At 46.8% G+C, this 14777-nt stretch overlaps 2 protein-coding genes across 8 annotated transcripts in view; one reads left to right on the plus strand and one right to left on the minus strand.

The window, feature by feature from the left end:
* Nucleotides 1–1456: 1456 nt before the first annotated feature.
* LOC149331466 (MAP3K12-binding inhibitory protein 1-like) lies at nt 1457–4696 on the plus strand. Of its 3 annotated transcripts, XM_089556625.1 has the most exons (9): nt 1457–1615; nt 1705–1836; nt 2435–2515; nt 2585–2693; nt 2783–2848; nt 3250–3408; nt 3491–3588; nt 3999–4058; nt 4371–4696. In XM_089556625.1, the coding sequence occupies exons 1-9, from the start codon at nt 1523–1525 to the stop codon at nt 4476–4478; spliced, it is 906 nt and encodes a 301-aa protein (XP_089412751.1). In that variant the 5' UTR covers nt 1457–1522; the 3' UTR covers nt 4479–4696. The 3 variants fall into 3 exon arrangements, with proteins under 3 accessions (XP_089412751.1, XP_089412753.1, XP_089412754.1); XM_089556627.1 differs by lacking the exon at nt 3999–4058; XM_089556628.1 differs by lacking the exon at nt 3250–3408.
* The window catches only part of LOC149331467 (HEAT repeat-containing protein 5B), a 56648-nt gene continuing 46377 nt past the window's right edge, over nt 4507–14777 (minus strand). For 2 of the 5 annotated variants that reach the window (XM_089556624.1, XM_089556620.1), the window contains 8 exons: nt 14339–14641; nt 13354–13605; nt 12150–12173; nt 10806–10954; nt 9981–10203; nt 8181–8326; nt 7414–7611; nt 4507–6805 (listed from right to left, as the gene is read on the minus strand). In XM_089556624.1, coding sequence (XP_089412750.1) covers nt 7435–7611; nt 8181–8326; nt 9981–10203; nt 10806–10954; nt 12150–12173; nt 13354–13605; nt 14339–14641 — 1274 coding nt within the window. In that variant the 3' untranslated portion in view covers nt 4507–6805; nt 7414–7434. Of the gene's footprint in view, nt 6806–7397; nt 7612–8180; nt 8327–9980; nt 10204–10805; nt 10955–12149; nt 12174–13353; nt 13606–14338; nt 14642–14777 lie in introns of all 5 variants that reach the window. The other 3 variants (XM_089556622.1, XM_089556621.1, XM_089556623.1) reach the window with 3 other exon arrangements.

The raw sequence follows: 14777 nt of genomic DNA on the forward strand, positions 1-14777 counted from the left end.
CCTTCAATCCCAGTTTTCGCACCCAGGCTGCAAAATATTGTGGCTAACATGCACGCTGGAGCATTCTTTCCTCTTATTTTTTTTAATTGGAACGTTCTCCTTTGCTAACACGCTACTTGTATGAATGAATAGATGTTTTAACTATAGAGATATAAGGCTTCAGAGGGGAAGCATAACACCCACGCCAGCTAGAGTTCCTGTATATGCTACCAAAGGTATGCTACCTTTGGTAGCATATACAGGAACTCTAACGCCAGCTGGTCCGCAGCGCCTCTATTGGTAGGGAAGAGGGGGATAGGGGTCGAGAAAGTGGAGGCCAAGAAAAGGGGGTGCACCTGTTTGTATGTGCAAGGCACCTTGGCCAATCCCTCACTGTGGATATGTGCCACTTCAACAGAGGACAACAAAGGCGTGGCTGTGTGGTCTGCAGTTGGCGTTTTTGCGAAGATGAGCCGCCACGTGTTTTGAAAACGAGTAGGCAAAGTCCGATGGTGCAGGTCGGGTGACTCAGATGAGAAGTGAAATAACAACATGTCCATAAAGACGGTGTTATTTCCATTTCCATAAGACGGAGCTGTTCCAACCATAAAGACGGATACAGGGCGAGCACCGTACTGTGAATTCCCAACGGGCATTAAAACTCCCATGGACGTACTTCGGACGTTCAGGACGTCTGCAGGACGTCCGAGGGAGTTTCAGTGCCCACTGGGAAGAACATGGCATTTTCTGTAACATAAGAAAAGCATACTCCGCTCAAGCGCCTCAGCGGAAGTCTAATCCATTGTGCGTGAGTCATTGATGAAATGGCCAATTCTGGCTGTTAAGAAGACTGGAGACGTTCATGAACTCACGTTCCGGCATACGTTGTCGTGAGGTCGACAGTCGGATGCGAATCTGGATCAGAGGTAGCCTACCATGTATGTCGCTTTCATCGTCAAACCGTGCACAAGATGAGCAGTTTTACGCAGCACCGTTGGAAGCGCGTCCACTTCATTAGGTTCCTAAAAACCGCTGTATGGCTGGCAGGCAAAATTCAGGAGGGCTTACGCATGCTTGCATGTCTGTGTGAAATGTTGCCTTGGATGCTGAGCACTGGCTGTTAATTCACAGTTGCTTTTTAGTTTTACCAGTTCACCGCCTCACAAAACGCTTACTGAAGGCTGTTAAGTGGCGGTCATTCAAGTTGTATCTGTATGAAAAATCAAAACTTCGCGGCTACTCCATGAGTTGCGAAAAAGGTCAGTTCATTTACGGCCGCTATTGCGTATGCTACTGGAGATAAAATTTTGTTCTTAAAATGCCTAAAATAGGCAAATAATTAAAATTAAATAATTAAAATTTAGCAAGTATTTCTGAAAAATATTGCAGTCTTTATAATTTTTCTACTCTTGTCATTTACAGAGCTGACAGAGCCCGAAAAGAAAACAACAGCCAACAAACGCCAGTCCCGGTCGATCCAATCCAAATTCAATGAAAATGTTTACAAGCTGCGCACCTGCGCACGTGAAATTTGTGGTGTTTGATGCTGCGCGATTCTGGGCGCTGTGCGAGCTGTCGTAACGAGTGGGTCATGATGGAAGCCTGCCTGAAACAGTGCTCGAAAGTACTTTCATCTGTAAGTGTTAAGCTCTCACTGTTTTATGTGATAGTTTCACTGGTGTAACAAAAATGCGGTGTAGCGATGTGTTTATCGTCTACTTCTAGCTTCGGGAAGCTGGAGTTTTGCAGTCATTTCGCTTCGAGTACGACGCATCTTACGCGGAACCATCAGTGGAATGCACTACCTCCGTGGTCTCAGCAGTCGAGGAGCTCATTCGCCATCTTCAGGACTACAAGGTTTGTAGTAGGCGCTCGTCGATTCTTGTCGACTTTCATAACAACGAAACACAAGCTAAACTGAGATGAAACCAGCGCCGCCGACGACGCTAGCTGGCATTTACTGTTGGTGAACCGTCAGGTCGCCGAATAGCAATCACGAATAGGGCGTAAAACATGTTAGCTTTTTTTTTTTTTTTCGAGAGAGAGAGACACTCCTTGAGCGCGACCGTGACCTGCATTTTGCGTTCCGTGGCGTTAAGTCGGTGGTATCTCAAGAGCCTCGTAACGCTGTGATATCGTCTAACAAACATTTTTTCTTTATATGAATACAGATCTTTGTTGTAGTTACCTAGACATGTAATTATTGGCCTACGCCCGCCGCGGTGGTTACGGCGCTCGGCTGCTGACCCGAAAGGCGCGGGTTCGATCCCGGCCGCGGCGGTTGAGTTTCTATGAAGGCGAAATTCTAGAGGCCCGTGTACTGTGCGATGTCAGTGCGCGTTAATGAACTCAGGTGGTCGAAATTTCCGGAGCCCTTCACTACGGCGTCTCTCATAGCCTGAGTCGCTTTGGGACGTTAAACCCCATAAAACCAAACCATCTTTCTCCCTTTCAGGAAACACTTCCATCACGCGCTGAACAGGTCACCCCTAAAATTGACCCAAAAATTGTTCAGATTCGGGTTGACCGGAAAGTGGTAAGTGGCGAAAGTTGAGCAGATACAGCATAGAGTGTAGTGACGCGTGCCTGAATTCTGTTTGCTCAGATCAACGACAGGATCGAAGCGTTCATGACCAGAAAGCGAAAGGAAGTTGACGAGTGGAACATTCAGGAGTTCTGCTGCTCGAAGGGAAGCGAGATTGACGAAGATGCAGGTGCAGTGGAGTGCCATTGTTCAAAGGGTCAAGGCTTCAGTTACAGAGTGTAACACTGTTTTTGACGCACAGTGCTCTTCACTTTCCAGAACAAAGTTGTGCGCGAGTTGATGCCGTCTTTGTACCAAGGTCGGGAGGAAACAGCCATGTCAAAGGTTGGATTCTTTTCTTAAGCTTGAGAATGTGATTTTCAACTGAAGCCGCATGACATTGCGAAATGAGCTAAGCAGTTTGAGATTGCAACTAGTTGTGTATGGACTGGAATGCAGTGCGTATCTCTTGCAACTCAAATGCTGGCTTGCAACACGAGTGTTCAGTAGCACAGCAACTCAGCACTCAAGTTTCAATTCAATGCAGTGCTTTAGTATGTCTCTGAATGCTTTGCAGCATGCATGTTTGCTTCTGATTTATTGAGGCAGATTTGTTAGGCACAGAAAAAGGCGCATGAATATGCTAGCTCTCCTGATTTGTTGGCAGTGCTGCTGTACGCTTTCAGTGAAAATGTAGTGTAGCTCTGCTGACTGGCAGTAATAGTCATTTCTACTTGCTATCCAAGTTTCTAGGGTTGTGAACCAATGGGGGCCAATGACAAAGCTTATGAGGCCAACAAGCAGTCACCTGCAGGGCCCTGTTAAGCAGGAGTCGTCGGCTAGCTTGCCAGAAGGGATCGAAGAGAGGCTGCGCAACATGGAGTCACACTTAAAGCTGAAATCTGGTACACATTCAAATTACGTTGGGTAACGATTATGTCTCCCGTAAAGACGTTGTTATATTTATTATTTCTTTCCTTCTGGCAGGATGTGCTGTGCCCCATGACGTCTATACTCGGATCAAGCAGCTTGAAGACCGAATCTTGTACCTCGAAGGCATATCACCCGACTATTTCAGTACCAGTGTAAGCCCTGCATTTGCAACTTCCTTTATTTGCGAGTAAATTCTGAAGAGTTTTATTGTTGGTTGCCTTGTAAGGCATGGAGTAAATTTGTCGATGAGATTTAGAATCGTTTTTATTCTTGCTGGTTCTTATTCATTGAAGTTGGATACTAGTTGCGGCTAATAACGATGAGATGCTTGGATATTCAAGAACTTGGCAAGCTAAGCTAGTGGGTGTTGGCCCAGATTGTCTGAAAACCTTTGAAAAGCAACACAAGCAAAGTACTAATATACTAAAGGACCTTTATTTGTGGGAATGCAATAGATCAAAGGGATGACCCTGCTTGAGAGCAGCTCTATTTGGCATATTTGTCGTAATCTTCTCTGCACTTTCCTCTTATTCCATTGTGCTGCCTTCATAATTGATTTCAGGCTCATTCAGCATCTGCTCCACAAGATAGTCCGTCTGCAGATGCTGCAAAGCAATACGATGTAAGTCCACATGCCAGGAATGCATAACCTATTTAGCGCAGATAACTTCCCTAGCATTGAAACTCCCTTGGACGTCATGTGAACGTTTACGACGTCCATGGGACATCCAAGAGAGTTTCAGTGCCCATTGGGTTCAGCAACATTCATTCTGAAGTTTTCTCATGCAATAACCGGCATGTGCTTCCTTACCTTGCTTATTGAGAGTATTGTGCGCACTAAAACTTGTCCGCTGTCAGTTTGTGATTAGTACCTCAATTACTCTATGGCAGTTGGAAAACAATTTCAAAGTCTGTTGTTCTTTGTTGGGGATAGGACTGGAGCATGTCCCAGATTGAGAACAGGATCAGCCTGCTGCAGAGTCGTCTGAGGGAGAAAGCGGAAGCCGCATCGGAGCCCTCCACTTCATCCATGGCACTCTGATGCGACGCATCAAGGACAGGACAACCCATTTTGTACAGCTTCGTGACACACTATTTATTGTTTTCTACACACCTTTTGTAACAGTTACCCACAGCAGTAACAGAGATGCGCTATGTCACTTTGCGAGCACCAGGTGCTTCTACGTAACAGCCTACGCATATGCAGCAATAAATCCAGACAACACTTTCACGGCAATAAAGATACCTCTTGTCTGCCAACACTTGCAGCTTGCATTCTTTTGATAATCAAAGGGGCCCCCAAACACTTTTTAATGGGACATAGAGAAGTTGGCCTGTATCGATAGGAGCACTAGAGACCACTCTAACCGAAAATAGCTTTCATAAACAAAAAGGACCAAGAACGAAATACAGGTGTTGCCACCACGTGCTGATTTCACAAGTAAAATTCCTATTCATAGAGATTCTGTGGCACAGGTGCTACATTGCTGTTCCCTTCAGAATGACAGCCCATACAATTGGTTGGAACAGTTAGATGGAGTTGTGGTGCGAGTAAAATCTAATAGCATGCCTTTTGAGACATTTTTTAAAAGTTGCTTTCACTACTGAACTTTCTTTTGTAACTTCGGTGACAAGTGTGGTGGTGTTGTCTTTCTTGTGCAACAAAAGTGCACTAGCAGCAGCAATGCAAAGGTTTCTTTAGTGTTCGGGCATAGCAGAATCTAGAGAAGGCAGGCGTAGCAAGGGGCGGTAGAAAGTTAGGCGGGCGGATGAGATTAAGAAGTTTGCGGGGATACGGTGGCTGCAGCTGGCAAAGGACAGGGTTAATTGCAGAGGCATGGGAGAAGCCTTTGCCCTACAGTGAGCGTAGTCAGGCTGATGATGATGAGAATCTTGATACGAATCTCGCGGAGTATCTAAAAAAAAATGTATCATCCAGAACGAACAAAATCTGTATGCAGACCCATCGGAAATGCATTCACGCACAACTGTTTTCGGCTGTCGGGAGTTATTTATGGCCGCGTGCAGAAGCTCACTGCTCGTGGTGCATAGCATACAACAGCCACATCGGCAGTATGCAGTGCTCGGTGTTCAAGCATCGAATTCGCAAGCGAATTCGTATCACTGAGGCTCTACTGTAATTGCTTTTCTGCTGTGTCAGTAAAGAGTCCTATATGACATCACCGCATTGTACTTGTAAAAGCCGTTGTTTGCAACACCTGTATTTTATCTTGTTATAATTTGTGGGCTTAGTTATCAGTGAAAGCAGCCTTTTTGCAATTGTGACGGCGTAATATGTCAACTTAGATCAACTCCGATTTTTCCTCAAATTCCCTTCAAATTCTCGCTCTGAAATTCATTTTCCATCTTCCGCAATCATTTTAAATTCCTGCCCCGTTCATACCTCTGTCATGCCACGACAGAACGAAATCCCCTCCATGTCACAAATGACAGGCGTTGACTGGAGCAGAGAAAGCTGGTCAAGCGAACATGGTGGGATGTCAAAGTGGCAACAATTGGCTTGCCCACAGTAGTAGCGCAAGCATTCTGCAGCATTGGCAGAGCTTTCAGTACAACAGGAGCGACGACGGGATGGGGAAAGGCATCAGAGGGGCTGCACGCAATTTACTACCTTTGGTAATGCCATTGAAAAAAAAAATCGTGCACTAAGCGATTTCACAACAGACACTCCTTTACACTTGACGGACTTTGTGACTTTGATAAAAGGTGTTTCGGAGCCCCTTTAAAGGTTGAGAACACTATCTAGGGTTCAGGTAAATTGGAAGAAGTTTAGGATATGCCATTTAGAAGTGAATGTCCACAGTAAGTACCTACCTAAGTCCTACTTGCAACTAAGCTGCATCATGCAATTGCTATGTGAAATCAATTATCGTAGTGGTAACGAGTTGTAACATATCGTACACACATCACATATACAAGGGAAGGAGGCAGTGCTGAAGAAAAAAACATTTTCACCCCTTTAAAACTTGAAAATTGGACAATAAAAAGGCTCAAGAGGAGGATTAGAAAAATTTCTTCACAAAAGTGTAGAAATTTCACAAAATGTGTCTGACCAGCAGACAACATGTATAGCCATTGTTCTAGGTAAATAACGACAGTGAAGGATATATGCAAGAAAATGAACCAGACATTTGTGGTCGCCTTGCAAAAACTAGACGCGTTTTTCACTCGGACGTTACAATAATGTGCTCTTGCAAGTCTTGCTTGGGCACCAGCGGAGATGTCGCCCGCAGCGCCACTGCCGTGCGAGGCTAGCCATGAAAAGAAATGGCTCTTGAGTGTTGGCACTGCCGTCTCGCTCGTAGCACGAGATGGTTATCCTCCGCCTGCAGCAAGAGACTGCAGCACCTGAAAAATAATGCCTTGGCTAAAGCACTTGGGCTGTCTTGGATGGAAATCAGTTCAAAAAATATTGCGAACACACCCTTCACGATAAGCAGTTCACTCTACAGTGATAGCTGCGGGAATTTCTTTGAAAGCCTCACCACAATGCTGTGGCCGGTAAATGCACCATATAGTCTCAAAACACCGAGTACTCGTGCCGGGCGCGCTTTACATCATAAGGAAGCGAAAGTTACGGAGAAACAAACTGCATAGTATATGTCGCGCCACATGCAAACTGCATGCTTGAGCTTGATCGCACAAAGCGCTGTGAGAAGTTGAGTGAAGCCCCCTCCATCTCTATTTACTAAGTGGTTCGCGAAGCGTCCGCTAGGGGTGCTGCGATCATTTCTCCTAGGTGCTCTGTCGAGGCGTACTTCCTGTCTCCTAGTCCTCTCCCTGCAGTGCTTCGCAGTGCGACCACTAGGGGCACAACAGGCGACGTGCCCCACACTAGTCCCAAAACTATAAACCATACGGGTACCAGCGTAAAACTACGTTTTCCATTCCGCTTTGCATATGCCACATGCAAACCCTATCCTATATTTATCCAGCTGACCTGCTAGCACACCTACAATGCTGGATGCTGATGTGCCTCAGCCAGTGAAGTTGCTGAAGTCCGTCTTCAGCTTGATGCTAGGAGCGGTCTGGTTGGTTGAGATTGTCTTGGGGGTCTCTGGCCGTTCACCTTCTGGGCCTCGACTGCCCGTCCGCACAGCATTTTCAATCTTGGACTTCAGCTGAGGCAACCGCCCGATGACTGCTCGGAACTCCTGCAAGGAACAGTTGAGTTTTCCCACCGCACAAGCCACTTCAACCATCATGCTACGTATATATATCTGCTGGAACCTGCAGGCAACACCCACCACTAGTGCAATTAAGCAGGATGCAGCTAGCGATATATACTATTAGCTTTTTAATGCTACGGTGGCTCAGTGGTTAGTGTGCTTGACTGCTGACCCGAGTGATGCGGGTTCGATCCCGGCTACAGCGCGAAAATTCTGATGGGAGCAAAATGCTAGAGGCCCGTGTGCTGTGCGATGTCATTGCACGTTAAAGAGCCCCAGGTAGTCGAAACTATCCGGAGCCCTCCACTACGGCATCCCTCGTAAGCCTGAGTTACTCTGGGATGTTGAGCCCCATAAAACAAACAATTAGCTTTTCAAGAGCCAAGCACTGCACCACTGTTTTCAGTTGCCCACAAAATTAAGCATACATACTAATTTGCTGCACGACCTCGTAAACGTAAAGTGTCAGATGACAGGTGGCTACAACACAAGACAGACTGGTAAGCTGCATGCAGACTAGTACCATGTGTGAGAAACATGGCAGTGTAGAATACCTGTGGGTACTGAGGTCCCACTCGGGTGAGCCGCCCCAGAGCTGCCTGGTGCAGCTTTCTCCTGGCAGTCGAGGCCGCCTGGTGGGTGGTGGGATCCAGCAGCAGGTTCACCAGCACGGGCACGTACAGCAGCATCATGTGGGCCTCTGCCACAGAGCAAAAGAGGCCACCATAATGACATTTTCTGCAAAGCCAGGGTAGTTTCCTAATCTTGGGTGACCTTCTCTCATGTACTGGCTACTACATCCTTTTCCCACAGTACCTTCAGCAAAAAAAATCCCCCTAAACCCAGCACAGAAACGCCCTACTGCAGCCTTTTCTGTCTAGAATACATGCATACAGCTAGGAAATGTTTTCGAGGAAAGGAAATGGCACAGTAATTAATCTCACATCTGGGTGGGCACTAGCTGTAAGGGAAGGAAGAAAGACGGGAGTGAAAGAACTCTTCTCCCACCTTCCTCCCTTCCCTGATGTGGTTGGGTCTCCACAAGATGTGAGACAATTACTTGGCAAAAAAAAAAAAATGGAGGAGACACTTAAGCTCCCCCTAACGGGTATGAAGCAATAGCGTTAGTGAGTTAATGTCCATATATGCGAAATTGGTCACTCTCAACTTTATATTCATGTGTCCCTGGGAGTCCTCATACCAATCCTTGTGCAATGGTGCAGCGGTTAAGGGATGCACCCCTGCCCTGGGATGGCAGGTGTTGCCACTGGTCAGATTTGTGTGACCCAATTGTTGCGCTTCCCGAGCAACCTCTAGCGACAAACCATTAATTTAACTGCCGCCTGCCAGTGTGGTCAGTCTTCTCGCAATCCGCTGGGCAGGTTGTGATGACCCCACAAGGTCACGTGACCTAGGTTGCCCACCTTGTTTGATTCTCCTACATTCAAACTACATTCAAATTACTACACTCAAACTTGTTACATCAAGAACGGAAATGACACTGTTATCAGTGCTCTGAACTGAACAGCAGTGTAACATAGGCTCAGGGATTTGAGCTCAAAAGCCGCCTTGATGCATAACTCACTAGCGAAAACAGCTGATGGTGGCGATACTTGTGTTTTATTTTTTTACATTTTCTAGCTCATGAAAACTGCAATCTAATTTGCTTTCAGTGTCCCTTTAAAGGCGCAGAGACCACAAATTTTGGTTGCATGTCTTTTTTTCTTTGTAATCATCCGTCGTACACTAATATACATGAATCACCAAGTGGTATTCGTCTGTGACCACTACATTTTATAACTGTATTTCTTCTCTCACCTCTTTCAGTTTCAGCAGCCGAGCAATGGCTATGACGGCACAGGTCTGTATACGTCACAAGAAGCACGAGAAAAACTGCAATGTAATCGCTGCTTCTTCACTTGTGTTCCGGCTCTTGAGGCAGGCTGACTTTGGAGTTGTAGTGAATTAAAGTGACGAAGCAGCAATTGTATCACAGTTTTCTCATGCTTCACGTGACCTATATGGATGTTTGCTATCTTGGCCATTGCTTGGCTGCTGAAACTGAAACAGATGAGAGAAGAAATTTGATTATAAATTGAGCAAAATGCCACATGGTGGTCCATGTATGGTAATATCTTGCGCATCATTACAACGAAGAAGACATGCACGCAAAAGTTAGGTGTCTATACTCCTTAAAGCCTCTAGATCATCAAGAGCTTCAACACAGCTCAGCAATGTTTCTGTTAGCAAAAAGTAAAAAAAAAATGCAAAACCGAAACCCATCCCACACACACCCAAACTTGCATTTCTTTCCTTCTCTTTACTGCCGACTAAAACAAAACAATGGTCCTCACTTCCATCAGCTGGTGCAGCCGCCAAGAGCGTCTCCAGAGTCTGAAGACACTCCAGTGCCACGTTGAGGCGCACGTCGTTGCCCGTGGTCGTGCCGAGGTCATCCGCAGAGCGGAGGAGTGTCTCCACCACCCTGGGTCCCAAGCTGTGGATGTAGGGCGTCGAAACAGATCGATCCTGGTGCTGAAAGATGGACCTCAGGGTCTGCACACACCACAACTGGACCTGGGGAGGACAGCAAAACATAGTGTGTAACCCACGGCAAGCATGTAAGAGGTGAAATATGTAAAAATGTAATGGCTAAAAGAGAACACCAGGCACGTGGCCTCCTTCCCTGCTCTCAACGTGATCTAAACGTGATTTCTAAGTGGTCACACATTACACACAATTTGTGTAAGTGGTTTGTACACACAATGTTTGTACACACAGTTTGTACACACAATGTACAAACTGATGAATGTTTTAAGACGCTCTCTTGCTCTTTGCACGTGCACATCGTTCTCCCATTGGTCTCCGAGACCTGCTCTGATCACCACACGTGCCAAACTTGTTGCATTGATTTCAGATGAATTCTAAATTTGTTGATGCACTATCTTGGAGGAACGGCTCACCTGTTGAGATAATAGCCTTGTATGGTTTATTTAGTGCAGTCCAACACAGCTGATGAGGCATGCACCTATAACCATAGTATCTGTGTACCGCTCTGTAATACTATTGTTATTTTTGCCTTCTTTATGCAGAGATCTAAATCACCACAAGTTTAGTATCTCACACAGTGCAACTAGTTCTCTTCTACAACAGCAACGTAATGTGGCAAAGAAAACTACCATGTCCTCCTTGAGCAGTCCGTGCTTGAAGAGGTTGATGCATGGATACTGGAGGTTGGCCACCTGGACAACTTCCTTGGGAGCATTCAGCACAAACATGGCGATGGCCAGCAGCATGGAGATGTCATCCAGTTTGCCAGTTTCCTCACCTGCAAGCAACATTTATGTACATGTCACAGCATGATGACTATGTGTCACACACCGCACAGATGAACACTGCAGAGGTTACCGTATTTACCCGAATGTAACGCAAGTTTTTTTACCATAAACAGACATGAAAAGTCACCCCCCGCGTTACATTCGAATACTAGGTATAAAAATGTTAAGAAAGGCACCAAACACTCATTATTAGGCTCGCTTAATGTGCCGCATTTACGTGCGCGTCGATTGACCTGCTCCTTCAAAGTCGCGCGCTCCAAATTCAGCGGTCAACCAATACGCGAACCACGCCAGGACGAGTCGTGAATGTGGTGCAAACGCGAAAAAGGCAGAGCAGACGACACCAACGAGAGCGCGCCAGCAACGAGTCACCTTGAAACATGGAGGAAAAAAATGAGGCAGCGCGACGCCAAGCGGCCAGCCTTCACAAGCCAAGCGCACGTGCACGGCCGGTCTCTAGGGGGAGCGAGACCGGCTGTGGCTCGCGAAGCCGATTCCTCTCCCGTTTTTTCGCTCTCCCAGTCAGTTCCTCTCCCGCACGCTATCAAGCTCTATGCGCTATCATGTGGCGTGGTCACGGGAGGACCGACTTTCTCCTTTTTAGTGCATTTTTACTTTTTACGACTGGCTTCAAAACATCGCCGGTGACGTAGTGGTCCGTTTGGGCCACGTGATAGTACCACGTGACCTCTCGACTTTTCCTATAGTTTCCTGCGTTACATTGGTGTTCTATAATTTCGGTTCCTCGTGTTAAATTCGTGTTTTCGCGTTTTTTGATCTTGCGCATTCGCAAAGTCGACTCTCGCGTTACAATCGTGTTCTTTTTTTTCCCCGGTTTCGCCCTCGCAAAGTCGACCCTCGCGTTACAATTGGGGTCGCGTTACATTCGGGTAAATACGGTATTTTTGTCCAAATGTTTTCAACACCACGCCGAGAAAAGGAAAAGCAGTTTGCACAGGCCGAGCTCACAGATAGATGCAGCATCCACGAGACAATGTTGTAACTAGGATTCAGTGTTTTCTGCAAACAACAATCCTGACAAGCTTCTGGTGGCTGGCCCTTTTAATCAACTCCACAACCCGATATCAGGACTCCAACCTTCGGCTCAAAAAAATAAATATTCCAAAGAAGGGGTATTTTCATTCAGTAGTACATATGCCAGCGGTGTAAAGAAATTATGCTTACCCATTTTGAGCCTGAGCTCAATCCCTTAAGAGAGCATGCGTGAAACAGAGAAGCATGTGAGAAATATGTATTTCATGTTCACACAAGAGGCAGGCTGACGGAACACAACACTTTTCATATTTTGAAACGAAATTTGCTATAGAAGACACTAGAAAAACCATGCTGACCTTTCCTCATTTATGCATTTCTAAGCAGCCATGCGTTTTTTTTTCACAATGTTAATAAGAAAGAAGATAAACGTTCAGAGTCTAAGCATAGTTAAACTCCAAGCAGTTCGCATAGATTCAAGGCTTTCAGCCTGGAAAAAGAAAAAAAATCACAGGACGGTTAGGAGTGTGTAATGCGAATGTTTGAGCATCAGCCACGGTATGACAAAAAGCCCTCCATATTCATTCTTCACAGCGAGTTTGCACACTTTGATCGCAGAACTGCGTTTTGTTTATCCTTGACTCAACTATTAGACTGCACTAACACACATGGAATGAACCATAATGTGAACTTGTGTCTTGCAGTGGCTGCAGACCATGGAAATTATAAGCCTATATTGCATTCTCAGATCATGAATGGCAGTTTACCAATATCCCTCAAAGAGAAAAGTACACAAGAGCTGTATCTTACCGGTACTCACCTATGAGGAAGAAACGTGGAGGCTAACAAAGAGGGTTCAGCTTAAGTTAAGAACAACGCAGCGAGCCATGGAAAGAAAAATGATAGGTGTAATATTGAGATCGGAAGAGGGCGGAGTGGGTGAGGGAACAAACGCATGTTAATGACATCCTAGTCGAAATCAAGAGGAAGAAATGGGCTTGGACAGGGCATGTAATGCGAAGGCAAGATAACCGCTGGTCCTTAAGGGTAACGGAGTGGATTCCATGAGAAGGCAAGCGTGGCAGGTGGCAGCATAGAGTTAGGTGAGCGGATGAGATTAAAGAAGTTTGCGGGGATGCACGGTGGCCACAGCTGGCGAAGGACAGGGTTAATTGGAGAGACATGGGAGAGGCCTTTGCCCTGCAGTGGGAGTAGTCAGGCTGATGATGATGATATGATGACATTGCATTGCAAGGCTTCTGCAGAGAAGCTGGTGCCGTATGATACTTCCATGCATGAACTAAGACCTTGGCACCTTTGGTGCTTCACCACTGATGAGATGTGTCCACTGCAGTTACGTGTGCAGTGATTCTTAGCGGGAAGCAAAGTGGCTCACTGGTCTTGGTGAAGTCGATGAGCCGTGAGAGGGTGCTGCGCAGCAGGGCCACCCACTGCTTGCTGTGCTCGGTGTTCTGGTGCAGGGGCAGCAGGGCCAGCGCCTTGAGCGCCTGCAGGGCAGCATTCACCGGTGCCATGGTGACCACCAGGCTGCTGCCACCACCACCAGCCGGCTGAGAGGGCTGCACGGCCACCTCCTTGAGCACACTCGTCAGCAGGAACAGGATGGTGGGCACCACCATCAGGCAGCCTGCATGCCACCACAGAACCACAGCTCAGGAACTCTTATACAAGTAACTGTGATGAGGGGGATAAGAGTGACAGTTTGATTATAATGGTGCACGGGCAACTTGGTTGAAGAGTGCCACGGCTATCGTGTTTTGTTCCGCACAAGGAAGGGTCAGAGACCAATTTTTCCAAGAACTTCACCCTTGAGAAACTGAGCACCAGACCAGATGAAGGCTTCTACCTGCTGCAAAATCGGTGGGCGCATGGAAGCTCTGGGCATTAAACCCTGCACATCCTGTATATGAGGTAGATGCTCAACCCACTAGGCCACTGCTGCAGTGATAAAATAAAGCACAGTGAGGATCGACCAAACAATCTGAAAGCCACATTAGAAAATGGCTGCATGAGTTAAGATATGATGAACAGCCAAAGTGAATAAGCAAAGAAAAACAACTGGTTGGCAGCGACAATAATGTTTCGTGTTCTCTCCTTGAACCGGTGCTGGCAAGTGTTTGACTTTCCGTAAGGTTCTCAGTTAGTTGCTACAACTCAACTTCAGTATTTGTTATGCAACAATGTCATGCCAGCTTGCTACTGCTTCATTACACAGAGAAGAAACTTATGAAGCCAACCTGCACCTACAAGTTAAAGACACACACAGAGCAAGACATAAATAGCAAGAAAAGCATCTATTAAACGGAATCAAAATGATCTCCCACGCATTATGCATGCATGGAAAGGCAAACGCATCTCACCAGCCGGAGAGCAGAGCTGTGGCAGATCGGCGATCACTCCCAGCGCTGCGGCTATGAGCTGGCCGGAGTCGGGGTCGAGTGCCCGAGACCCCTGCTGTGCCCTGTGCCTGACCCCGTGCAACGCGGAGGAAAGCTGTGGGCTCAGCTGCGGCAGCTGACGAACCAGCAGGCACAGGCACACCTCGAGCAGAGCCTGCACCACCGACTGTCCAGCCGGCAGCTCTCCGCTCTCACCACCTTCGCCCACGGTGGCCAGCACCGTCTCGGCCAAGCCACGGGGCTCCTGATTGGCGGGGGCCACCTCTGCAAATGTCCACACATCACGCACCTGTCTTCTTGGCTTTATGTTGTACATAATAAGCTGTCGACCACACAGCTGTCAGATGTGTTCCACAGATCCCATTTATTTACGAAATCCAGAAATACAAAACAATTCTCA

This window comes from Amblyomma mixtum, chromosome 8 (genome assembly GCF_055824585.1).
Source record: "Amblyomma mixtum isolate Tamu chromosome 8, ASM5582458v1, whole genome shotgun sequence".
Taxonomy (NCBI): Eukaryota; Metazoa; Arthropoda; class Arachnida; order Ixodida; family Ixodidae; genus Amblyomma; species Amblyomma mixtum.

Bases quoted from the DNA above. Each gene is read 5' to 3' on its own strand.
- LOC149331466 (XM_089556625.1), top strand. From the start codon at position 1,523: ATGCTGCGCGATTCTGGGCGCTGTGCGAGCTGTCGTAACGAGTGGGTC. The intron at 2,849-3,249 runs GTTGGATTCTTT...TTGCTATCCAAG, and splicing joins AGGAAACAGCCATGTCAAAG to TTTCTAGGGTTGTGAACCAA. The intron at 3,409-3,490 runs GTACACATTCAA...TCCTTCTGGCAG, and splicing joins ACACTTAAAGCTGAAATCTG to GATGTGCTGTGCCCCATGAC.